At 44.7% G+C, this 26,670-nt stretch overlaps 1 protein-coding gene across 4 annotated transcripts in view; it reads left to right on the top strand.

The window, feature by feature from the left end:
- Positions 1 to 241: 241 nt before the first annotated feature.
- The window catches only part of NSMCE1 (NSE1 homolog, SMC5-SMC6 complex component), a 47,818-nt gene continuing 21,389 nt past the window's right edge, over positions 242 to 26,670 (top strand). Inside the window, exons 1-6 of one of the 4 annotated variants that reach the window (XM_073636763.1) lie at positions 242 to 381; positions 4,763 to 4,814; positions 6,436 to 6,553; positions 7,919 to 8,040; positions 11,922 to 11,999; positions 13,213 to 13,359. In XM_073636763.1, the coding sequence (XP_073492864.1) occupies positions 6,448 to 6,553; positions 7,919 to 8,040; positions 11,922 to 11,999; positions 13,213 to 13,359 (453 nt within the window). In that variant the 5' untranslated portion in view covers positions 242 to 381; positions 4,763 to 4,814; positions 6,436 to 6,447. The remainder of the gene's footprint in view (positions 382 to 4,762; positions 4,815 to 6,435; positions 6,554 to 7,918; positions 8,041 to 11,921; positions 12,000 to 13,212; positions 13,360 to 26,670) is intronic. The other 3 variants (XM_073636762.1, XM_073636764.1, XM_073636765.1) reach the window with 3 other exon arrangements.

Raw genomic sequence — 26,670 nt, 5'->3', positions numbered from 1 at the left:
CAGTCATCTCTTCCATGACCACTAATGCTGCGTTATTTACACATCAGGCACATCTTTCTATATTTCTTATATTTCTTTGCTGTAAGATATAAACTCTCCCAATATTGAAGTGTTTGGGAAAATGTTTTACTCTATTATTCATCATCAGGTACCACATAGAGCGGATTGAGTTTCTGACCAGAATAACACAGTGACGCACTGCCATCTAGTGACAACACTCAATACTGCAGCTAATACTTCTGACGGCGCGCCACTAATACGTACAATGCGCATGTGCTGTGCTCAGTTCCCTCTTCCTCGGCAGCTCCTGTGTCCGTCTGTGTTCCCGCCATTATCGCGTGGACTGTATGTTCCGTACATGTGATTGTATCTGAGAGTGTGGTGAGAGCCGCTGCTGGGGGCGGGGGGCGCTTGTGTTAGGGGAGGAGAGGGGGTTATTTACTTCTGTAAAGTAATTGTGTGCTGTCCATAGACCAGTCAGTGTGTTGTGTGTCTGTATCCAGGGGGAGGAGGGGCGGTAACCCGGGGCAAACAGGCTTAGTGCAGTCACTGATCTCACTTAGAGATGGTTGCTATGGAGACAAATATGTACAGAATTGTTGTTTGAAGTGAGAAATAAAGGGGGTGTTTACCATGGTGAACTTTCTGTTGCCTCCTTAACACGTGAAGTGGGGGGAGGGGGTGTGTAAAACCCTATGTTTGAGACACATTTTTACCAACCCCTTTTGTTGCAAAGGTAGCAGATGTGGTGTGCACACGCTCCAGCCACAATGCTTTGCTTCATGGCTGGTGTTCTGTTAGATAAGGCCCCCTTCACACTTGTGCAACTTGGGACTGCAAAGTCGCATGACAAGTCATACCCCATGATTTCCAATGATAACCATTCATATCTGTGCCACTTCAAGTCGTGCCCATGTTCAAAGTAGTCCCTGTACTCCTTTTGGTCCGACTTTCATGTGAGTTGAGGTCCATAGACCTCAAGTATACGCAGGCATTCGCTGAAATCACGTAACTTTAGTGTGAAAGGAGCCTTGGCCAACTCATCAGAAACTCCAACCACGTCACTTGGGGGTTTCTTTAAGCTATCAGTAATTGCTGTGTGGACACAACACAGGCATCGGAATACAGTCCAGTACAGGAAGCTTTAGCTGTTTTGACACCACAGCAGCTAACGGGGACAAAGTTGTCGCTGACTCGGAGGCGGCCATTTTGTTGGTTAGTATCAGAGCAGGTAACAATCTTATATCTAATAATAGCATGTAGCGGACTCTATTCGGTTGCCAGTGTTGTGTCCAAACAGCAATTTGTTGAAATCTCCAATAACTGATGGTTTAACCACTTCAATACCCACGTATAGTCATATGACATCCACAGATGGGATCTCCCATCCTGGGTGGACGTCATATGACGTCCTGGGATTCTCGGGAGTCTAGGGGGCGCGCGCGCCCGCCGCGTTCCTCGGGACCCGGTGCGTGTGCCCGGCGGCCGCGATGTCCGCCGGGCACCCGCGATTGCCCGTTAACCAGGCCGGCATGTGGATCTGTGTGTGTGTAAACACACAGATCCACAGCCTGTCAGCTCTGAGGAGAGCGTCTGTGTTCCCAGAACGGAGGAACACTGATCGGTCTCCTCCCCTAGTGCGTCCCCCTCCCCCTTCAGTTAGAATCATTCCCTAGGAAACATACTTAACCCCTCCCCGCCCCCTAGTGGTTAACCCCTTCACTGCCTGTCACATTTACACAGTATATATATACACAATAATTCTGCGCTACCACAAAGGGGAATGGACACAGCAGCTAACACAACCAGCAAGTGTAAACAATGTCAAAAAACAAGATAAGTGTAGCGCTAGAAAGAGATCACAAAATGAAGTCTATGGATTGACAGTTCGAAGTTCATAAGTTTAAAAGAACATCCCTGGAAGGAATTAGAAAAGTCCTCTGGAACAAATCTCCACATAGAAGTGAAGAGGCTTACCGGACTCGGTGGACCCAACAAGGCATACGCCAGGTGGAGTCAATCAGACTTGGGTGGTGCTGGGTTGAAGTTGGCCCGGACGGGCAAAGTTGGTGGAGTGGCTACCACATGGCTGTGTTCTTCAAGCGTAATCGGGCCCAAAGATATGAAGTACGGCACCCATAAATCGTATCCCTCAGATCCGCGTTGGAACCAGCAGACCCCACTGTCGCCACTTCTCTACAGCGCTGTTTTTAGATACCCTTTTATGTCAGTGTATACTTTTTTAATATATTTCCCATTAAAACGGATTTACACTATTTGCCCATTCCTTCTCTTTATTTGGCTGCTGATACTGCTGGTTCCAACGCGGATCTGAGGGATACGATTTATGGGTGCCGTACTTCATATCTTTGGGCCCGATTACGCTTGAAGAACACAGCCATGTGGTAGCCACTCCACCAACTTTGCCCGTCCGGGCCAACTTCAACCCAGCACCACCCAAGTCTGATTGACTCCACCTGGCGTATGCCTTGTTTGGTCCACCGAGTCCGGTAAGCCTCTTCACTTCTATTGGTGGTGTGTGGGCTCCTGTCACAGATGATTTATACTCCTGTGGAGATTTGTTCCAGAGGACTTTTCTAATTCCTTCCAGGGATGTTCTTTTAAACTTATGAACTTCGAACTGTCAATCCATAGACTTCATTTTGTGATCTCTTCCTAACGCTACACTTACTGTATCTTGTTTTTTGACATTTACACAGTAATCAATGCAATTTTATAGCATTGATCGCTGTATAAATGTGATTGGTCCCAAAAATGTGTCAAAAGTGTCCGATGTGTCCGCCATAATGTTGCAGTCACCAAAAAAAAATCGCGATCGCCGCTAAAAAAATAAAAAAATATATATTTTTTAAAAATGCCATAAATCTATCCCGTATTTTGTAGACGCTATAACTTTTGCGCAAACCAATCAATATACGCTTATTGCGATTTTTTTTTTACCAAAAATATGTAGAAGAATATGTGTTGGCCGAAACTGAGGAAAAAATGTGTTTTTTTTTTTAAAAATTGGGATATTTATTATAGCAAAAAGTAAAAAAATATTATGTTTTTTTTTCAAAATTGTCGTTCTTCTTTTGTTTATAGCGCAAAAAATAAAAACCGCAGAGGCGATCAAATACCACCAAAAAAAAGCTCTATTTGTGGTGAAAAAAGGACATCAATTTTTTTGGGGGTACAACGTCGCACGACCGCGCAATTGACGTTTAAAGTGCGACAGCCCTGAAAACTAAAAATTGGCCTGGGAAGGAAGGGGGTGAAATTGCCCTGTATTGAACCGGTTAAAGCAGTGGTCTCCAAACTGTGGCCCAGGGGCTGGATGCGGCCTTTGCTTGCTTTTACCTGAGCCTTAGTATTCCTCTCACTGGTACATTACTTTTCCTCCACTGATACCAACTGTGAGGAATTACTCTTCCTACTGACACCAATGATGGGGCACTATTCCACCCACTGACACCAACAATGGGGTTCTATTCCTCCCACTAGACAAAGATTTGGGGGGCACACCCTAAAAAATGCATTAAAGATGGCGCAGCCATAAGACCATACAGACAGAAAAAAAGATTACAGCGCACACATACAAAAATGACATTTAACTCCCGCAAGGCTATTTAAAAACACCTGAGCATATTCAGAAAGTATGGGGATTTAGTTACACCATATGGCCATATAGTGCTAAGCCCACTACTACGTCAAAGTACCCCATTAGTGGGTCTTACACTATTCATAGAATGGAAGATCCTTCTCTGAACCATGGGAGAACTCGATGGATTCTGACCAAATCCCAAGCCCAAAGGGATTTGGTCAGAATCCATACACTAGAGGGTGTGCCCCCCAAATCTTTGTTTGTCTAGTGTATGGATTCTGACCAGATCCCTTTGGGCTGGAGCACCCCCCGCCCATCATTGCCTCTTATTAGTGTCCACCTGTGTCATAGGTTGAGTCCTTTAGTTCTCCCATATAGAGGAGTGTATTTCTCCCATGGTTCAGAGAAGCAGGATCTTCCATTCTATGGATAGCAGAGGACCCAATAACAATGGGGTACTTTGACGTAGTAGTGGGCTTAGCACTATATGGCCATATGGTGTAACTAAATCCCCATATTTTCTGAATATGCTCAGGTGTTTTTAAATGGCCTTGCGGGAGTTAAATGTCATTTTTGTATGTGTGTGCTGTAATCTTTTTTGCTATTCCTCCCACTGACACCAACAATGGGGCATTACTCTTTCTACTGACACCAACGACGGGGTTCTCTATTCCTCCCACTGACACCAACAATGGGGCATTACTCTTCCTACTGACACCAACGACGGGGTTCTCTATTCCTCCCACTGGCACCAACAATGGGGCAATAATCTTCCTACTGACACCAATGATGGGGCACTATTCCTCCCAGTGACACCAGCGATTGGGCATTCTTACTCCCACCGACTCCAACATCTGGCCCCTCTAAAGTCTGAGGGACAGTAAACTGCCCCTTTATTTAGAAAGTTTGGAGACCCCTGGTGTAAAGAAATCGGAAGTGAGGTGGTTGGAGTTTCTGACGAGTTGGCTAATTTGACAGAATACCGGCATTGTACTCCCTGTTACACTCAGTGGGCAGTCACAACCTATTAAAACAGGTGGCGAAGAGGAGCCAGACAGCGTGGATCGCTTCTCAGAGGAACTGCAGTCCTTGCCGCTAGTGTGAATGAGCCTTAAGCCTGTTACATGCTATTCATTTTTTTTTTTCTGTTCAATCCAGCGGGCTGAACGATAAAGACCAAGACCCCGAGAGGAGCCGATGTACTAACTAGGTGATGTTAGTAAAGCGATCTCCCCCCACTGAGCTATTGTGTTCTGACAGGGGGACCCCCCCCCACGCCTCCAAAACACTCCGATCAGCAATCTCTGCCACTACCAGCGCTGAAAATAAATGTTGATGATGATCAAAATGGCATTTTGAATAATTTTCCTGTCATTTTGATTTTAAAGTGAACCATTGAGGACAAATATGAGGGAGCACAGGTCCACCTTCAGCATTGCTGCTAAAGAGTGTTTTCTTCCCTCCTCCTCCCAACTCCTGCATGCGGTATATTATGTGTGCTTTATAAGGCCATCAGTTTACTAAACCACAGGCGTTAAGTTGGGTTTGGGAGGGGGCTGGGTGTCACAGTACTGGTTACCGGTTTTCTTTTTTTATTATTATTTAAACAGTGAAATGCGGTGCCTAAACACAAGGTGTGAAAGTTGTGGAAAACTGTAGACGGGTTTTCTTTTTCTTCACAGCAATTCTCTGCAGCTGCCCAAACAGGGCCCATAGAAAACAATTGTTCTCTGTGCGCCCGTGCTGAGGACAGCGTTTCTTTGTATTGGAGATCTCCTCACAAGTGTGAAAGAACCCTTATAAAGGAACGTCATCCCAATTCTGAAAAATTCAAAAAGGAGCCAAGTAAAAATGTTAATACATGTTAATTGTAAAAAAAATATTTAATAAACAGTAATTTCCATACAGGGTAGAGTTACCTTGCTTTCTGGCCAAGTTTCTGAGTGCCTCTTCTGTCCCAAGCCGCAAGTGCAGCAATTTTAATTTATATACATAGTAGTGGAATTGAAATTGTATTGTATTTATGTATTTCATTTATTTATTTATTTTTTTTTTTTTGCATGAAATACCTTTTGTAAAGTGACCATCTCTCAGACCCCTTTCACACTGAGGTGGTTTTCAGGCCTTTTAGTGCTAGAAATAGAGCCTGAAAACCGCCTCCCATTCATTTCAGTGTGACTTTTCACACTAGGGCGGTGCGCTTGTGGGACGTTAAAAAAAAAAAAAGTCCTGCAAGCAGCATCTATAGGACGGTTTGGGAGCACTGTATTTAGCGCTCCTAAAACGCCCTGCCCATTGAAATGAATGGGCAGCACTTTGAAAGTGCCGCAACACGGGTGCTTTTAACCCCTTCTTTGGGGTTAAAGGCACCCCGCTAGCAGCCAGAAAGCGCTGCTTAAACAGTGCTAAAACGCTGCTAAAACAGGCGGCGCTTTAGTGCTAACCCGGCCACTGCCCCAGTGTGAAAGGGGTCTAAAATGCAAATGTAGATTTCTCCAAAGCAGGGAAATTACTCCCCCAAACATCATCTTCAGAAACAAGAACTCCCAAAAGCACTGATCTCCTGTTCCCCAGAGGTGTTCAGTGGTTCCCCCTTTTGACCCGTACATCACTACTGGGTTTTGTAGTGATTTGGGGGTCAGAGTGAGAAACCACAGATTACAGTGGTAGGAACGGGAGATTGGCACTCATGGAAGTTTCTGTTTAAGACTTCCAGGGGCAATTTCTCTGTGTCAGAGCGGAAGGGCAATAGAAACAGATTAGTGTAATACATTACTTTAGTAATTTGGAAATGTATGTATATATGTTTTTTTTTTTCTCCTATTTTACAGCGGAAGGTAACGATGAACCAAGCCCACCAGAGGTTCCTCCAGGTGTTAATGTCCCATGGCATATTGGAAGCATCTGTTCTAAGAGGGTTGCATAGACATTGTTGTGAGGTTCACAAAGGTTCGTGTGTAATTGATAATAGAATTTTGGTGTAATTTTGTGTGGTTTAATTTCGCATAGTCGAATTGAGCATACGATGAAAGGTGTGAACTTTGTACACTATTTAATTGGATGGTACCAATACGCTCACGAAAATTAACTGCACATGTCTTATGTTTCTTTATTGTCAAAACAAGCCAATATTTTATGACTTCCTTGGCTCACAAACCTGAAATGTACATTGTAACTGCAAATCTAGAAGATCTACTATTTCTGGAAGGTCAGCCTGCTGGTTTTTGGGGTCCTCTTTTAGCTACCACCTGCCATCTAATCTGCATGCCCCTGCAAGTCTGTACCACCATATCCTTGATCTCCAAGGTACTTGAGGAATACAGCTTGGTCAAGGTCTCATCCCAACTTGCTGATTTCACAATGAAGTAGCTGCACACTATCATTATACTATTTATATCAGACATCACTAAATGGCGGACTGCGATCTGGATCCGTACCAAATTGCTGTCCCATTCGGGCTGTCAGGGTCCCACCATTTAGGACCTGGCTCTTTCTCCCTGCCTCTGTTGCTGTCACTATCATGGCAGAGCACAGAGCAGGAGGCAGAACAGTTTTGCACATGGAGCAGGAGGCACAGCAGCACTAGATAGAGGGCGGGAGCTGCTGGAATTAACTTTTCATTTTAACAGGCTTGGGGTTGGTTGCTGGGATGCAAGGCAGTCTTAGCAACCAATCAGCTTATTAATATCAAAAGTTAACTCTGGCAGCTCCCACCCTCCATCCAGTGCTGCTATGTCCCCCGAATGAAGCCTTATAGAATCTTATACTGAGCTGCAGAGGGGTGATTTGTAAACTGCAAGAAAGAATTTCAATTCTTTCTTGCATACTCCTATTAATCTGAACAATATTGACATTTGTTACTTTTCTTTGTGAAAAATGTTCACACATTTACTTGCTTGAATTCTGTGGCACATATTCACTATACTCTGTAGGTAGGCACAGCTGTATCACAGAATTTAGTGAGCCTGCCTTCTGAACTACAGAGGTGTTGAGAGGAGGAGTTTCAGGAGACGGAGTCAGTGTAGGAATCACTGCTTGCAGGCAGCAAGGTTCCATGGGATATGTAGTCCTTAGAATTTGAAAGTAAACCAACGGAATAAGCAGAGAAGCTGCAAAACACGCGTGGCGATTTTTCAGTACGCTTATACTGTATTGTCAAAATAACTGTTGTTTGTATTGCTATTACAATGCTATAAAAGTAAAGCGTGTGCTGTGATTATAGAACTCCTTTAAGGAGTTCAGTTTGGTACATTTGGAAACACATCACCTTGTAATTAGACTTTTGATGCATAATGCATGTTTCTTGTTTTTCAGTCCAGTATATGCATGACAAGCTAGATGATTTTGTTTCTATCATCAACAAACATTTGCAGCCTGTGTTTATGCAGATAAGGAAAGGAACTGATGAAAATGATGGAAAAAAATACTATGCTCTGGTAAGTAAAGTTTTTAATTTTTTTTTCCCCTCCAAGTATGAAACAAATTAAAAATAATTTGTCAGTCATGGCAACCAATTTTACAAGAAGTGAATGTTGCAACCTGAAGGGTTACCATGAGTAAAAGCTCTGCTATTGTGCCACATTTTTTTGCCTTGATTCTGATAAATTAGCCTGAAGTCTGAGTAGACATCAAGTGTGGTGATAGAATAGATGAGTAAAAATATGGAGTAAAGGGAAATTGAAATATTATCTATTTCAACCTGTCTTGTTTTATTTCCTGTCCTGTGCAAGAAAGATAATAGCTGCAGTCTTATTTGATTGGACAACAGCGGTTTCTTCTTTTCATTTTCTATAACAAGACCATGTTTGAGTTTAAAGCTGTAGGTACAAGCTGTAGGTTTAGGGCTCGTTCACACATAGTGTGGTGACTGGTGGTGCATTGGAAGAATACTAGTCACTACTAGGGCACATAGAAATAAATTGTTTCCTATGTGCCCCATCTGCAGTACAGAGGTGCAGTTCAGTGAGCTTACTGCATTTTATTGCAGCATACAGGTAGGCACCGCATGCCACCACACAGCAGCACAATGAACTGCGTTGCTTTGCGGGGGACATTAATGAAATGTCACTTTGTGCACTTCAGATAAAGCTGACAAAAAAATGGAACTGTGTGATGCGCTGAAATGTGCATTACACTGCCTCCTCACCACAGCTCAGTGCAGCCAAAACTAACAGTTGCCCACACACTAAACCGCTTTGCTTCAGTGAATGGGGAAGACTGGACCATTGCTATTAGCATCAGATCAATATCTAGCCTTATAAAGATTGCTTGATAATGTTCGGTTGATTTTAAATTATGTGGAAGTACCATTGTATTATTAGTTTTGACTTCATTATTGAAAGCACACCTGTCAGTATTATAATACTGATAATATGATAAAAAAATTTCTGGTTGAACGAAAAAAAAAAAAAAAAAAAAGAACCAGTTCCCCCATCCACACATTTGATGTGGATGGGGGGAATCCCTTCCACTGCGCTATTGTATTCTGCCGGCGGGGGGCCCTCCTGGCTATAGCCGGCAGCACTGATCGTTCTGGAAAAACCCGATAGGCTGTCTGAACACAAGTCGATCTATAGATTGACTTATGTACAACCAGCTAGCCCTTACATGGATCAAAATTCGGTCCCTGCTGAACCGACTAAAATTCGATCCATGTATGGTCTGCTTTAATGGCCCCAGGATGAAAATGCAGGCATCGGCTTGCCTGCAGGCACCACCACCTTCCTTTTTGCTCATCGCCATGATGGAAAGTGTTGCTGGCTAATAGGATTAACAACAGGATTTAACAAAATTTGGAGCTGTGCTTTAGGGCATTGGTATAGTTTGCAGACCACCAGTGAGCTCCAAGCATGTGCCTGATGGTCTGTGGAGCCACATTTTAATTATGCAGTCTGAGGTCCAGAGCGCTCTGGAGCTGGTTTTCATCAAGGATGTCTCTGTACATTGCTACATTCATACATTCATCTTTTTCTCGATCCTGACTAGTCCTCAAGTTCCTGCCACTGAAAAACATCCCCACAGCATAATGCTGCCACCACCATGCTTCTCTGTAGGGATGGTATTGGCGGTGCCTGATTTCCTCCAGACATGACGCTTGCCATACAGGCCAAAGAGTTCAATCTTCGTTTCATCAGCCCAGAGAATTTTGTTTCTCATGGTCTGAGAGTCCTTCAGGTGCATTTTGGCAAACTCCAGGTGGGCTGTCATGTGCCTTACTGAGGAGTGGCTTCCGTCTGGCCACTCTACCATACAGGCCTGATTGGTGGAGTGCTGCAGAGATGGTTGTTCTTCTGGAAAAGTCTCCTCTCTCCACAGAGAAACACTGGAGGTCTGTCAGAGTGACCATCAGGTTCTTAGTCACCTCCTCAACTAAGGCCCTTGCCCCCTGATCACTCAGTTTGGTCGTGGGCCTGCTCTAGGAAGAGTCCTGGTGGTTCCAAACTTCTTCCACTTACAAATGATGGAGGCCACTCTGCTCATTGAGACCTTCAATGCTGCAGAAATGTTTCTGTGCCTCGATACAAGCCTGTCTCGGAGGTCTACAGACAATTGCTTGGACTTCATGGCTTGGTTTGTGCTCTGACATTCACTGTTAACTGTGGGACCTTATATAGACAGATGGTGTGTGCCTTTCCAAATGTCCAAACAACTGAATTTACCACAGGTGGACTCCAATCAAGTTGTAGAAACATCTCAAGGATGATCAGTGGAAAAAGGATGCACCTGAGCTTAATTTTGAGTGTCATGGCAAAGGCTGTGAATACCGGTACTTGTGTGCATGTGATTATTTTTGTTTTTTTTTTTTAAATAAATTTGCAAAGGTTTCAAACAAACTTTTTTCACTTTGTCATTATAGGGTATTGTTTGTAGAATTTTGAGAAAAATAATGAACTTAATCCATTTTGGAATAAGACTCTAACATAACAAAATGGGGGGGGGGGGGGAGTGAAGCTCTGTGAATACTTTCCAGGTGCACTGTAAACTCCAAAGTTCCTGGCAAGAAAGTGTTATGGAACTTCTGCCTAGTGCTAAAGCAGACCACAGGGAGAGTATAAAGTAGCAGACATCTATCCCTGTTAAAAAAAATAAAACAGGGGAGGTTCAATGACAGCCCATATACAGAGATGAACTTTGCAGGTTAACAGATGTGATGTTTTGAAGGTGGTGGTGGAAGTGGTTGAATTGCAAAAAAACATATTTGTTGTTTTTTTTTTTTTTTTTGTTTATATATATAAAACTTTTAAGGTCATGCATACAATAATGTATTGTTTGGTAAGGTGGAAATTGTAAACGGCTCTTAATATAGACCAGCAGAAGCAGAACCTGGCCTTTGTATGCACTGATATAATCATTCATATACTTAGCTGGAATAATTTGTCACCTTAAATATTTATATATCTTTGTATGATCATATATAAAGCTTATGCAGATTAAAGTATACCTAAACCCATTAACAGAGATCAAATACTTCTTGCTTATCAGCAGTTCTGAAATGTGTTGGCTACATTTGTTTTTCAGACATTCTTCTTTTTTGCCCACCTGCTGATCCTGCAAGTAACATTTCCTGTCCATGGGTGACAACACATGTGTATCTGTACTGTATCTATAAACAGGTGGCATTTTCACCTCAGGACAGCAAGTTAGGACTACAGAACTGCCGCAAATCCCCCTCCCCATCTTCACAGCTTAGGGGGAGGTTTTCTGTAGTTAACAGAGAGAACTGAGCAAGGCTGATAATACTGTTTACTGATAACAGTGCAGCTCAGGCACAGTGCACAGGAAGTTAGGAGCTCACAGGATTTATGGTAGGATCAATGGGCTTTTTGCGCTTATCAGAAAGATATAACAAATGCTTTAAATTGTATATTTAACGGACCAAAAGGATGTAAATGAGAGAAATTCATTGTTGGGTTTTCTTGGTTAATATTCCATCTTGCTGTGCTTCCATCCTCAGACTCCTATGTCATTACAGGGCTTAGCAGTGACATAGGGATCTAAAGGTGGAATCGCTGGGCAAGGGACACAGGCATCTGATATTCCTAGATGTATCGCATGCTGAAGAGGCTGCCAGAGGATAATAGATTTTTGTTCAGTGTAACTATACATGTTGGAACGCCTTCAACTTGTTAGCTCAATAAAGAAGATGTTTTATTTAATGATTGCTGTACGTAATAACATAAGGATCAGAAGATGATTGTGTAATGACCTATGCAGTACACAGTCTGAGGTTGTGTTTGTTGTTCAGATGTGAGGGGGGGGGGGGAATTACCTGATTGGACTGAATTCCTAGTGTTGTAATATTTTTCTTCTTCCCTAGCTTAACCTTGCAGAAAATGATGTTACTAAAATGGCCTCAGATTTTGGGGAGAATGAGCTGGAATTGTTCAGAAAAACGGTAAGATATGCTTTTTTTTTTTTTTTTTAAACCTAGTGTTTATAGTGCAAGCAGTGCTATTAATGCACTCTCCCTTCTGTACTTCACCTTGCCTGATTGGGATTAGGTACATGTGATGGCAAGTGTACAGATTAGACGCAGCTTGTCTCATGGTTTGCCAGACTGCGTGCGATCTGTTCATCTGATATGTGTCCACTTCTGCAGCACAGAAGCAAATTAAGAACATCGCTTTATTCAGCCCAATGGCAGAGATTGGCAAGCGAAGAGGTGCTGTCGCATTTTCTACATAGGAAAGCTGCATTGAAAAGTTGCTGAGGCCAGTTGCAGAGCACAGTGATGTTTAGTGTAGGGTCTCCTGTGCTTGTCCATGTGCCCTGTGATGCTACTGGTCTCTGCTTGGCCCTCTACTTTCTGTACAGCTCTCCAGTGAGCTCTGCTTGGCTATTCACTATTTTCCTCTACAATGCTTTAATGGTGTGACAACACCTCTCCTCTTCACTTTGCAGTTTAAAGGATAAGTTCACCTTTGGTAACATGTTGCATCTTACTTTAGTATTTAGGGCATAACACGTAACATGTAATTTTACAGCAGCCAACCTCTCTCCCCCCAACCCTCCCATGCCCTGCATCCACTGTTACATTTTAAAAACAGCGCAGCTTTGCAAAGCTCCGTCCACACAGCTGCATCATTCTTTCACAGAGATCTGTGAATGAATGAGCTACAAGTCCCGTCAGCTACCACAACAGACAGCTTATAGTTCTCGATGAACTACAGAAGCTCTAATGATTGCCTTTGTAGTTCATTGACTCTTCCTGCGCTTCAGTAACTGTCTGCCCATATGAGAGGTATGGGCAAACAGCTGTACTGAGTGTCTGCAGGAGCCTAGCATTGCACCTGAAATCCACTGATCACGGGTACAAAGCTTTGCAGGATCCACTGTTAACAAAATAATAAATGTCAATTTTTTTTTTAAGGTGTGCTCAGCCTTTAGTAATTATGGAGCTTCTTGTGTTTCAACAGCTTTTCTGTGCATCTTGGTTATTGGTATTGGTCTGTAGAAACAGATCCATGTATATGTACAAATGATCTTTGCTCATCAAAATTGGCTCATATTTTTTACCCTCGTCTGGACCACACAAGGTTCCAAAAATGGTTTAACACATTGTTTTCACTTCTTTCACAATTTTCTTTGCTGTATCTATTTCTGAATAGATGGATCTAATTATTGACTCTGACAGTGGGTTTGCATCTTCCACAAACATTTTGAATCTTGCGGACCAGCTTCAAACCAAGAAAATGAAGAAGAAGGAGATTGAACAACTATTGCAACAGTTTGTACAAGACAAGTGGTTGATTGAGGTGTGTTGGTTGGCAAGAAACATTTGTTATAGCAGAACAGTTGGTTTTTTGACGTTCCCTTTAGAAAAAAAGCTTTCTCAAAAATTGCTAAAATAAAGGGAACTTCTGACCATAGACTACTTATGTAATAGACACATATGTTTAGTTGGCACCTCCAAGTGAACTTTCTGAATGGTGCAGAGTTACCCTCTAGCCTAGAAACACAGGTTTTTCTATGGAAACTGCTGTCAAATATAATTGGCCTTTACCGCAGCACTGACAAATCACTACGATTGGCAGTCCCACGGTCCAAAATCAAAATGCAGTAGGTACTGGGCAAGAACCAAAGACTGTAAAAGCTGGTGATCAGCTCTTAGTGTTCCTGCTTTTCTGGAGTGCTGATTCATTGCAGCATGTCGGAAAGCTCATCCAGCCACCTGGAAGAGCAGTCTAGACAATATAAGTGTCTATTATATATGACCACATACCGTATGTGCTTGTGCTTTTCATGCAAAATCCTAACTTTGTTAGAAAACGTAAAGATTGTTCCATTTGATTTGTAAAAAATAATTAAACATGTTCAAAAAGTTAGAAGGGTTTTTAAACTAGGCGACGGGGGGAGGGTCCAGAGGTAGAGATAGTCAGCGCGAAACATATTCCAGAGGGTAGTATTGGGTGCATTAGGGGTAGGTTGACTAAAGCACATAAACCCAAGGTGAGTATAGTAACAAGTCCTAGTTGCAGTCTCGGAACACCCAATAAGAGGATAGTATGCGACCGGTCTAAACTACGTGGCATGTTCACCAATGCCAGGAGCCTGGCGGACAAGGTGGGTGAACTAGAGATAGGCCCCTTTCACATGTGCGGACTGTTCAGATCCGCCTGTCAGGTTTTTTAGGCGGATCTGAACACTCACTCTATACAGCTCTATGGAGCGACGGATCCGCTCCGCAAAATCCAGACGGATGGAAACCCTATTTTCCATCCGTCTGGCGGATCAGATGAAAACGGACAGGCGGTCCTTAATCATCTGATCCCCCCCATAGGGGAGAGCGGACTCTCTGACAGGTCCGTCCCTGCACAGAGTGCAGAGACGGACTTGTCATCTACCGGCTCAGCAGGGATCAACGGAGCGATCCCCGCTGAGCAAGCGGATGCTAAATACGGACAGCCCCATGTGAAAGGGACCATACTGTTGTACGAGGAGGATTTGGATTTTTTGGGAATTTCAGAGACCTGGTTCAACAGATCTCATAATTGGCTGGCAACCATTCAAGGGTATTCCCTTTATTGCAGAGATAGAGAGGGTAATAAAGGGGGGGGGGGTTATGTCTATATATCAAGAATAATGTACAAGTGAATGTGAGAGATGATATCACTAAGGAAGCTAGGGAGGAGGTGGAATCCTTATGGGTAGAGCTCCAAAGGAATGAAGCTAAGGGGAAAATAATACTGGACATATGCTATAGGCCCCCTTGTCAGCCCTTCCTTCTCTAAGCTGGCCGCTCAGCTGTCGGCTAATTGCCAGCTCCTTTCTCTCCACAGTGACTCGGCTGTTGATGATCTGCTTGTCAGTCCTGGCTACTTAAAGCCATCCAGCTCACTTCATCTCTGCCTTCGCCTTTGGTCACATCTCTAAAACTTTCTTCTGCGTTCCTGTTGAAGACTTGCTTGGCTGACGTCCCTTCTGGCTCCTGATCCTGCTTGCTGTACTACTACGTTGATCTCTGGCTCTCTGAAATTGACATTGGCTGACTACCGGATCTGGTTACTGAACTCTGGCTTTGTATTGACTACGCTTACTCTGTTTACCTTTTTATTATTATTAAACAAGTGTGAAAAACTGTACTTCTGTCTCAGTCTGATTCATGGTTTCTGACAGTAGGCGAAGGCCATGAATTCAGAAGATGCAGTCAGTCCACTTGTTGGTAATATTTTTTCCAGATTGGATGACCAGGATCACCGCATGGATCAGTTTGCCATGGCGTTACAAATGCTCCTGAGTCGCACGGATCACCTGGAATTTTCCACTATGGCTGCTCCGGTACAACTTGTGTTGCAGGCCGTCCCTTCTGCTGCTCCCGCCTCGAGTATTACCTCTATAAGAGGCATGTCTGGTTCCGCTCCGCTTCCACATCGATTTGGGGGCGATACAGTTCAATGCAGAGGGTTTCTCAACCAGGTTGAGATATACTTTGAGATGGTGCCCCAGGCGTTTTCCGCAGACAGAAGTAGGTTTCGTGATATCTTTGCTTTCTGAGAGAGCCTTGGCCTGAGCAAACCCTCTATGGGAGACACAAAAACCTGTGGTCCTGACTTGCCCAGAATTTGTGGCTTCCTTCAAAAGGGTATTTGACATTCCTGCACGCTCCGCTTCTGCTGCCAAGAGCTTCATGTCCATCAAACAGAGTACGAGAACTGTTGCCGATTACGCCATTGAATTCCGTACTCTGGCAGCCGAGGTTGCTTGGAACAATGAGGCCCTCGTGGCTGCCTTCTCTCATGGTCTCTCGGATAACATCAAGGATGAGATAGCAGCCTGAGATATACCCACTGAGCTGGAGAGTTTGATCACATTTGCCATCCTCATTGACTCCAGACTCAGAGAAAGACTCTCTCTCTTAAGGAGCGCTGGCGCAAGCCTCCTGTACATTTGTCTCCGAGCTTTGCAGTCCCACCCTTGCCTCCCTCACCTCCCATGCCTCCTGGTACCGAGTCGGTCTGTGAAGATGAACCCATGCACTTGGGCTTCACGCGTCTCTCTGCGGATGAGAGAGCCCTTAGGAGGAAGGAGAGATTGTGCCTTTATTGTGGCCAGGCTGGTCACTTTTTGAAGTCTTGTCCTACACGTCCAGGGAACGCCCGAACCTTGAGGTCCTGTCATGGACAGACCTTAGGTGGCGTTTTGTCTCCAGCTTCCCAGAAAGATAAGCCCCTGGTTTCGGTTACCCTGTCTTGGGCTGAGTCATCCATCGAGATAAAGGCTCTAATTGACTCTGGGGCTGCAGGCCTGTTCATTGATGCTGCCTTTGTATCGAAGCACTCGAGTCCGCTGAAGCTGCGTGACACTCCACTTGCCATTGAGGCTCTTGACAGGAGACCTCTACAGCCTGCCGTTGTGACTCGTGAGACTGTTCCGTTGTCCATGGCCGTAGGGGCCCTTCACTATGAGATAATCCAATTCCAAGTTATTTCCCCACCTAAGTTTCCGCTGGTTATTGGTTATCCTTGGTTACAGAGGCACAACCCTTCTTTTGACTGGCTCTGTGCTGAGGTTTTGTCCTGGTCGCCACAGTGCAGTGAGAGATGCTTCCAGAAGGTAGCCAAGGTTGTGTGCACCTCTTCACTCTCCTCCCTGCCGGAGGAGTACCGCGATTTTAGCGATGTCTTTGACAAAGGTCAAGCTGGTACTTTACCTTCACACCGCTTGTATGATTGCGCAATTGACCTTCAACCTGGTGCCATACCCCCTCGTGGCCGGATTTACCCTTTGTTGGTCTTGGAGGATAAGGCCACGGAGGAATATGTTGCAGACGCACTTTCTCAAGGTTTCATCCACAAATCCTCGTCTCCTGCTGGTGCTGGTTTCTTTTTTGTGAACAAGAGTGGTGAGCTGAGATCTTGTATCGATTTTAGGGGTCTCAGTCGTTTCACGATTAAGAATGCCTATCCCATTCCGTTGATTACGGAGTTATTTGACCGCCTCAAGGGAGCAACGGTTTTCACAAAGCTTGATTTGAGGGGGGCATACAATCTAGTCAGGATTAAGGAGGGTGACGAGTGGAAAACTGTGTTTAATACCAGATCAGGTCATTATGAGTATCTCATAATGCCTTTTGGCCTTTGTAACGCTCCAGCAGTTTTCCAGGAGTTCATTAACGATATCCTTTGAGATTTGTTGCAGTTATGTGTGGTGGTTTATCTCAACGATATCCTCGTATTTTCCAAGTCCCTGGAGAGCCACCACACAGATGTCTATCGTGTGCTTCAGAGACTAAGAGAGAACAATCTCTATTGTTAATTGGAAAAGTGCGAATTCCATTGTGAACAGGTTAAATTCCTGGACTATGTCATTTCCACTGCTGGTTTTTCGATGGACCCAGAGAAACTTTCAGCGGCCCTACAGTGGCCTCGACCCATGGCTTTATGTCCTCTGCAGTGATTTCTTGGCTTTGCCAACTATTATCGGAAGTTTATTCGTAACTCAAGCACCTGACTGATATGACCAGGAAAGACGACAACCCACAAAGTTGGTCTCCGGAGTCCATTAAGGCCTTTGAGAGTCTCAAGGCTGCCTTTGTTTCTGCTCCTGTGTTGGCACACCCTGATCCTACGTTGCCTTTTATTCTCGAAGTTGATGCTTTCTGAGACTGGAGTTCTGTCTCAACGTCCTAACTCTGAGTGCGCTATGCATCCGTGTGGCTACTTTTCCAAGAAATTGTCACCGGCAGAGTGCAATTACGAGATTCGTGAGAGAGAGCTGTTGGCGATCATTTTAGTCCTGAAAGAATAGAGACATCTCCTTGAAGGTACCACTGTGCCGGTTCTCATTCTTACTGACCATAAGAATCTCACATTCATGTCTAAGAATATTAAGAATGTAACGGCTGACGCCTTGTCATAACAATTTTCCCCCACATCCAAGATGGAGTCGGTTCCGGTTCCTGTGATTCCTCCTGATCGTATTCTGGCTACGGTTCGCACCAGTCTTACTTCTCCTTTGGGTGACAAAATTCTTGCTGCTCAGGTCGATGCTCCTCCTGAGAAACCTTGTGACCGCTGCTTTGTTCCCCAGAGTCTCCGTACTGCTGTGCTCCAGACTTACCATTCTCCCAAGGCTGCTGGCCACCCTGGGAAGAATCAACTCTTTTGGGCCATTTCCCAAAAATTCTGGTGGCCTAGTCTACGTGCTGATGTAACCGCCTTCGTAGCTGCCTGTTCCGTGTGTGCTCAGAGTAAGACTCCACGACACCTTCCAGTGGGCCTCCTACAACCCATACCCAATGGAGAAAGGCCCTGGACCCACCTGTCTATGGATTTCATTGTGGAGTTCCCCAACTCCCAGGGCAACACAGTTATCCTTATGGTGGTTGACCGGTTCTCGAAAATGTTGCATTGTATTCCACTCAAGAAGTTGCCTACTTCTAAGGAACTGGCTTCTATTTTTGCTCAGGAGATCTTCCGCTTACATGGGCTACCCAAGGTGATTGTCTCAGACAGGGGTAGTCAGTTTGTGTCCCGGTTCTGGCGAGCCTTTTGTGCACAGTTGAGTATTCAACTTGCTTTCTCCTCTGCGTATCACCCGCAGTCTAATGGGGCCGCAGAACAAGCCAATCAGTCCTTGGAGCAATTCCTACGTTGCTATATTTCTGACCATCATAACAACTGGTCAGACCTCTTACCGTGGGCAGAGTTTGCTCACAATAGTGCCTTGAATTCAGCTTCCCGTTTGTCCTCGTTTATGGCGAACTATGGCTTCCAACCTTCCGTGTTGCCTGCCTCGTTTGTTCCGCAGAGTATTCCTGCGTTAGAGGAGCATCTCCGTGGTCTTCGTTCCACTTGGGCACAAGTCCAGGAGGCTTTGCGACATGCTAACAATAGGTACAGACTTCATGCTGACCACAGACGCTTGTCTGCGCCTTCCTACCAGGTTGGGGACAGAGTCTGGCTGTCGTCTCGCAACCTCCGACTTCATGTTCCTTCTTTGAAGTTCGCACCTCGGTTTATTGGGCCTTTCTGTATCCTTCGCAGGATTAACCCAGTGGCTTACGCGTTGGACCTTCCTCCTAGTATGCGCATCTCTAATGTGTTTCATGTCTCCTTATTGAAACCTTTGGTCTGCAACCGCTTTACCACCTCGTTGCCACGTCCTCACCCTATACAGGTTGAAACCATGAGGAGTATGAAGTACAATCCATTGTTGACTCCCGTGGGCACATACAGTACATGGTGTATTGAAAGGGGTACGGTCGGGAGGAACGCTCTTGGGTCTCATCCTCGGACGTAAATGCCCCTGTCGTCCTCCGTGATTTCCATAGACGTTTTCCCCTCAAGCCCGGTGGTCCTCTGAGGGGGAGGGGTCGTTGAGGAGGGGGTACTGTCAGGGCTGGGCTCAGCCCTTCCTTCTCTGAGCTGGCCGCTCAGCTGTCGGCTAATTGCCAGCTCTTTTCTCTCCACAGTGACTCAGCTGTTGATGATCTGCTCATCAGTCCTGGCTACTTAAAGCCGTCCAGCTCACTTAATCTCTGCCTTCACCTTTGGTCACATCCCTGAGACTTTCTCCTGCGTTCCTGTTAAAGACTTGCTTGGCTGACGTCCCTTCTGGCTCCTGAAACTGCTTGCTGTACTACTATGTTTATCTCTGGCTCTCTGACATTGGCATTGGCTGACTACCCGATCTGGTTACTGAACTCTGGCTATGTATTGACTAGGCTTACTCTGTTTACCTTTTTATTATTTAAACAAGTGTGATTAACTGTACTTCTGTCTCGGTCTGATTCATGGTTTCTGACACCCCTAACCTGAGGGAGGAGGCGGAGTTGGACCTCCTGTCACAATTTGGATTAGCAGCAAGGATGGGAAGGGGGATTTTAATTATCCAGACATAAACTGGGCTGAGGGAATCATTTGTCTAAGGCTCGCCAGTTCCTAAATGTCTTGCAGGACAATTTCATGGGTCAGATGGTAGACGCACCAACTAGAAATAAAGATCTACTGATTACCAACAATACATACCTGATCACGGATGTGGAAATACAGGGGAATTTGGGAAACAGCGATCACAGGTCAATTGGCTTCAGTATAAATCACACAAATAGGAAACGTAAGGGGAATACAAAGACACTGAATTTCAAAAGAGCCAACTTCCCTAAACTACAAACCTTGCTAGAAGGCATAAATTGGGATAAAACCTTAGGAACAAAAAACACGGAGGAGAGATAGGTTCGCTTTAAGAGCATATTAAATAAGGGCATTAGCCAGTGCATTCCATTGGGTAATAAATTTAAAAGAGCGAACAAAAGTCCTGGATGGCTTAACTCCAATGTAAAAATGCATATAAAAGCAAAGGAGAAGGGAAGGCCTTCAAAAAATAAAAGGTTGAGGGATGATCATCAGCATTCCGACTTTATAAAGAATGCAGCAAGAAATGTAAGGGTGCAATTAGGGCGGCTAAGAGAGAACATGAAAGACACATAGCGGAGGAGAGCAAAAAAAATCCCAAAAATTACTTTAAGTATGTAAACCGTAAAAAAGGAAGGACAGACCATATTAGCCCCATAAAGAATGATGAAGGACATCTGGTTACAAAGGATGGGGAGATGGCGAAGGTATTGAATTTATTCTGCTCCTCAGTCTTCACGACGGAATCGGGGGGCTTTAGTAACCAAAACTGCAGTGTTTATCCTCCTGACACGTCACAGGAAGCACCCTCATGGCTAACGGAGGACAGAATTAGACTTGGGAAATTTAATATTAATAAATCACCTGGACTGGATGGCTTGCACCCTAGAGTACTTAGGGAACTCAGTCAAGTAATTGCTAGACCATTGTTCCTAATTTTTACTGATAGTCTACTGACTGGAATAGTACCAGCAGATTGGAGAAAAGCCAATGTAGCGCCTATATTTAAAAAGGGCCCAAAATACATCTCTGGGAATTACAGACCAGTTAGCCTAACATCAATAGTATGCAAGCTCTTGGAGGGGATGATAAGGGACTATATACAAGATTTTAGTAATGAAAACAGTATCATTAGCAGTAATCAGCATGGATTCATGAAGAATCGTTCTTGCCAAACCATTAGGGTACTTTCACACTGGGGCGGTTTGCAGGCGCTATTGCGCTAATAATAGCGCCTGCAAACCGACCCGAAAGTGCCGCTGCCCCGAGGGCTTTCACACTGGAGCGATGCGCTGGCAGGACTGTAAAAAAAGTCCTGCTAGCAGCATCTTCGGAGCGGTGAAGGAGCGGAGTGTATACCGCTCCTGCCCATTGAAATCAATGGGACGGCGCGACTATACCGCTGGCAAAGCGCCTCTGCAGAGGCGCTTTGCGGTGGTTTTTAACCATTTCTCGGCCGCTAGTGGGGGTAAAACCGCCCCGCTAGCGGCCACATACCGACGGTAAAGCGCCGCTTACAATAGCGGCGCTTTACCGCCGACGCCCGCCCCAGTGTGAAAGGGCTCTTAACCTTCTATGAGGAGGTGAGTTGCGATCTAGATAAAGGAAGGTCCGTAGACGTGGTGTATCTGGATTTTGCAAAAGCATTTGACACAGTTCCCCATAAACGTTTACTGTACAAACTAAGGTCAGTTGACATGGACCAAAGGGTGAGTACATGGATTGAAACCTGGTTACAAGGGCGAGTTCAGAGGGTGGCGATAAATGGGGAATACTCGGAATGGTCAGGGGTGGGTTGTGGGGTCCCCCAGGGTTCTGTGCTGGGACCAATCCTATTTAATTTATTCATAAATGACCTGGAGGATGGGGTAAACAGTTTAATCTCTGTATTTGCAGGCGATACTAAGCTAAGCAGGATGTGGAAACCTTGCAAGAAGATCTGAACAAATTCATGGGTTGGGCAACTACATGGTAAATGAGGTTTAATGCAGAAAAATGTAAAAGATTGCATTTGGGTGGCAAAAAATTGAATGCAATCTATTCACTGGGGGGGAGAACCTCTGGGGGAATCTAGGATGGAAAAGGACCTGGGGGTCCTAGTAGATGATAGGCTCAGCAATGGCATGCAATGCCAAGCTGCTGCGAACAAAGCAAACAGAATATTGGCATGCATTAAAAAGGGGATCAACTCCAGAGATAAAGCGATAATTCTCCCACTCTACAAGACTCTGGTCCGCCACACCTAGAGTATGCTGTCCAGTTCTGGGCACCAGTCCTCAGGAAGGATGTACAGTGAAACCTCGGATTATGAGCATAATCCGTTCCAGGAGTATGCTCGTAATCCAGTGTACTAGCATATCAAAGCGAGTTTTCCCATTGAAGTCAATGTAAAGGAAAATAATTAGTTCTGCATTGACTTCAATGGGTTGCAATACTGCATGCGGCCAGAGGCGGGGGGCCCTGGAGAGCCTCGTAAAGGGCCGAAAAGGCCAGATGGACACTTCGGCTGACCTCGGGCCTTTCCGCGCATTTCCGAATGGCGCCGATTGGCGACTTTCGGCTCTGCCCGGCTCCGGCGCCCCCCACCTCAGGCCAAAAGTGGTGTGCAGTAATCCTGCTCGTTTTGCGAGACAACACTCGCAAACCGAGTTAGGATTTTTTTAACCACTTTAAGACCAGCCTCGTTTTGGATTTTAGGTGTTTACAAGTTTAAAACAGGTTTTTTTGCTAGAAAATTACTCAGAACCCCCAAACATTATATATTGTTTTTTTTCTAACACCCTAGAGAATAAAATAGCGGTCATTGCAATACTTTTTTTTTGCACCGTATTTGCGCAGCGGTCTTCTAAGCGCACTTTTTTTGGAAAAAATTCACTTTTTTGCAAAAAAAAATAAGACAACAGTAAAGTTAGCCCAATTTTTTTTTTATATTGTGAAATATAATGTTACGCCAAGTAAATTGATACCCATCATGTCACGCTTCAAAATTGCGCCCGCTCGTGGAATGGCGTCAAACTTTTACCCTTAAAAATCTCCATAGGCGACGTTTAAATAATTCTACAGATTGCATGTTTTGCGTTACAGAGGAGGTCTAGGGCTAGAATTATTGCTCTCACTCTACCGGTCGCGGCGATACCTCACATGTGTGGTTTGACCACCGTTTTCATATGCGGGCGCTACTCACGTATGCGTTCGCTTCTGCGCGTGAGCTCGTCGGGACAGGGCGCTTTAAAAATATTTTTTTTTTTTTAATTATTTATTTTACTTTATTTTATTTATTTTTTCACTGTTTCTTAAAAAAAAAAAAAATTTGGATCACTTTTATTCCTATTACAAGGAATGTAAACATCCCTTGTAATAGAAAAAAGCATGACAGGTCCTCTTAAATATGAGATCTGGGGTCAAAAAGTCCTCAGATCTCATATTTAGACTAAAATGCAAAAAAAAAAAAAAAAAAAGTCGTTTAAAAAAATGACACGGGGGCGTGGCTTGGCCGAGCTAGGAGATGGCTGCCTGAAAGAACAGCTCCCGCCGTTGCATTCGATTTATCAGCCCTACCGGAGGTAATTATCACTATTCTCGTCAGAGAAACGATGGGGACGGCCTCCCGACACACCTCTACCTCACAATCCCGCTCGCCCCGTGAAACAACGGGATACCCGAGCCAAAACATCCCTGAAATGTTCAGGACGCAGAGGAACAATATGGCGTCCTCCCGTCACGACTCCTCACAGGCCCCGGCAACACAGCTGACAGGACAGTCGCAAACTTCCCAATTGCCTCTCCCTCTGACCTCGGGATTGCAGGGCCATCCACAACCACCATCCCTCAACATAAACGATCTGAGGGAGATCGCCACTGACATAAAGGACACCCTATCCGCCGCCATTGCGGAATTGAGAGTGGAAATTCACACTCTAAATGACCGGGTTCTGGAAGTGGAAAAGACCACAGCGAAACATGACATGGTCCTCCGCAAAGCGACCCGAAGAATAGACACGCATACTATGCAGCTGAGAGAGGCACAACGCCGCATCGAGGACCTCGATAACCGCGGCCGCCGGCACAACCTCAGAGTAAGAGGATTGCCAGAATCCATTGAGGCTGATCACTTGACCCCTGCTGTGACAGAGCTATTCAATAACCTACTGGGCAGACCACCTCAAACATGCATAGAACTAGAAAGAATTCATAGAGCATTGCGCCCAAAAGGCAGAGAGACTGATCCACCCAGAGACATCATATGTTGTATTGTGGACTACAAGATAAAGGAAGAGATCCTGAGACAGGCAAGGGTTAAACAACCACTACAATACAATGGCGCACATCTGCAGATTTTTCAGGATCTATTTGGTATCACACTGCAGCAACGCAGGGATCTGAAACCGCTTCTGGATGTGCTACGGGCCCATGGAATTGTCTATCGTTGGAAGTTTCCCTTCTGCCTGGCGGCTACCCATCTTGGACGTACAGCATTCCTAAAAGTGCCTGAAGACCTGCACCACTTTTGTGACACTCTGGGCATACCTTTCGTTGATGTACCAAACTGGTATGCGGACTTCCGCCATCATGCCACAGGACGACACCCCTCACAGGAAGAGCCGATGGAGGCACAGGATTCGCGCCACCAAAGAAGGAGATCTCCTTCCAGCACCAGATCGCATGCAGGCCATCAAGGCTTTCAACACCGTCACAACGCCCTGGAGTCCCCACGCTCTCGGAGAGCCCGTCGGGATTACTGACACTGACGTTAATCACAGCGGCTACCGAGCTCTCAGCTCTCCAGCTTGGAGACGACAGTCGTCAACACGGAATCTCATAGTTGGTTCAGTTAGGTATTCCTGACACTGTTGAGTTTAATTAGTTTCTACATTCGGTTGTCTCATTACCTTCTGTATAAAGCTTCTGATTCCTACTAGCTCTGCAAAATGTCCCTCAGACAACAATTATCACACCCGATCTATCCTCTATAATTACCCCTCACTGACACACGCTTGGTCACTGTGTTCACTAACAAGTAGATCGGACGAACACTATATGACACGCTAATACCTACAATCATACTAGGCACAACTTTAATAACTGTAACAAATACCCACAATGCAAGATAGCAATGCTGCATACAGTAGTGAACTCACGTGAGAAACTCCCGATTGCTATCACATACACGCTAATGCACAGCATGAGTTAAGACAACCGACTAATGTATTTACCATACGATAACAACTATCACCCGTTAGTGTTTCAGATTGCTGTATTCACAAAACATACGTAGCTCTATGTGGAAAGGTGGTTCACTTTGTAGGTTATGGGCGGATTCTAGTTCAGGGGTTCTCCCATCGCAACACAGAACGCTCGTCTGTGCACAGACCAGACATTAATAATGAGCAAATGTTTAACAATGCATCTTCTTACTGCTAATCGCCTGATCACCTAACTACCCCACCTCTTCAGTGTGCCAGATACCAACACACCTCACGAAAGACGAACTACTTAATATAGTGCCCACCCACCCCCCTAAATATACCGCTTTATATCACATATTCTTACATAGTTAAACCGCTCCCTAACGACATACGATCTGCCAAGACTGACTGACAGATGCTGTGCATATACCACCGTCTATTCTGTTGGGCCAGCTGACACCTGCAGGGGGCACACCTTTTCACATATCTGCTTATTACTACTTGCTCACTAATTTGTTTATAGAAGTGGTGAACGTTTAGTAACTTAACAGTTTACAGACAGAGGAGACAGCTGTTAGAGGATGAGTTATGCCGAATTGTAAAGGGTCGCAGTTAGCTATGGAGCATGAGCTCAAGTTTTCAAGTGCCTATGCCGAGGTTCCTAACCATGATATTTTCATTCTCACCTGTTTAAATGTTCTTGTTTTCTCTCCTTTTTTTTTTTTTTTTTTTCAACTGTTCACACCGAATGGATGGATATCCAAGTTTTAAAGTGATATGATGTTATTTTAACTGTCATTGCACACATTCTTCCATGAGGAACAGGAAACTACAAGCTGCTCTCTTAACATAACGCCCTGCTTACCGAATACTGAACCCTTATGTCCAGTTAAATTTCACGAATGCAACACCTATGATAGCTAAGTTTCTGCAGCTGAGGGATCCCTGCCCTCTTCCATTTTTTAAGGGAACAATTTTGGTGAATATTAGTACATAAGGGACTACTACATTCTAACCTATAAGTCAAAACCCTTGCTCAGAATCCCTCCTTGCATAAAACTAACTAGAATGCAACGGCGGAGTAACACCGTTATCCATAACTCACAGTATTTCCGTGGTCCGGTACATTCCAACCCCCACACAGTGCAGAGAGAAGGTCCAGACTGGTTTCTGGACATTTTCACACCAATAGTGCAATGTAATTTCCTGACCTTTCCTGTTATAGCTAAGGTCAGTTAAATACCCTCATCCCCTCCCCGATACACCCACCCTAGATTTTCTAGATACTCCGCTTCACTACAGGCTTTACATCTCATCCGGAGGAATCACAGTATCTCAAACTAGTCGAAATCCCACACCACCTCCTGACATGGCAGATATCGGCCCTGACATACACAAAGCATCAGTACCTACTACACCACTGAATGATCTCCAGATAAAAATTGACTCAGTAAATATCAGAGGTCTGAATACTCCCGAAAAAAGGACTCAACTTTTATACACACTGCACAAAAATAAAACACAA

This window comes from Aquarana catesbeiana, linkage group LG06 (genome assembly GCF_042186555.1).
Source record: "Aquarana catesbeiana isolate 2022-GZ linkage group LG06, ASM4218655v1, whole genome shotgun sequence".
In the NCBI taxonomy this organism is placed as follows: Eukaryota; Metazoa; Chordata; class Amphibia; order Anura; family Ranidae; genus Aquarana; species Aquarana catesbeiana.
Note: the sequence above shows the minus strand (reverse complement) of the source record. Positions and strands in the feature narration are given on the sequence as shown.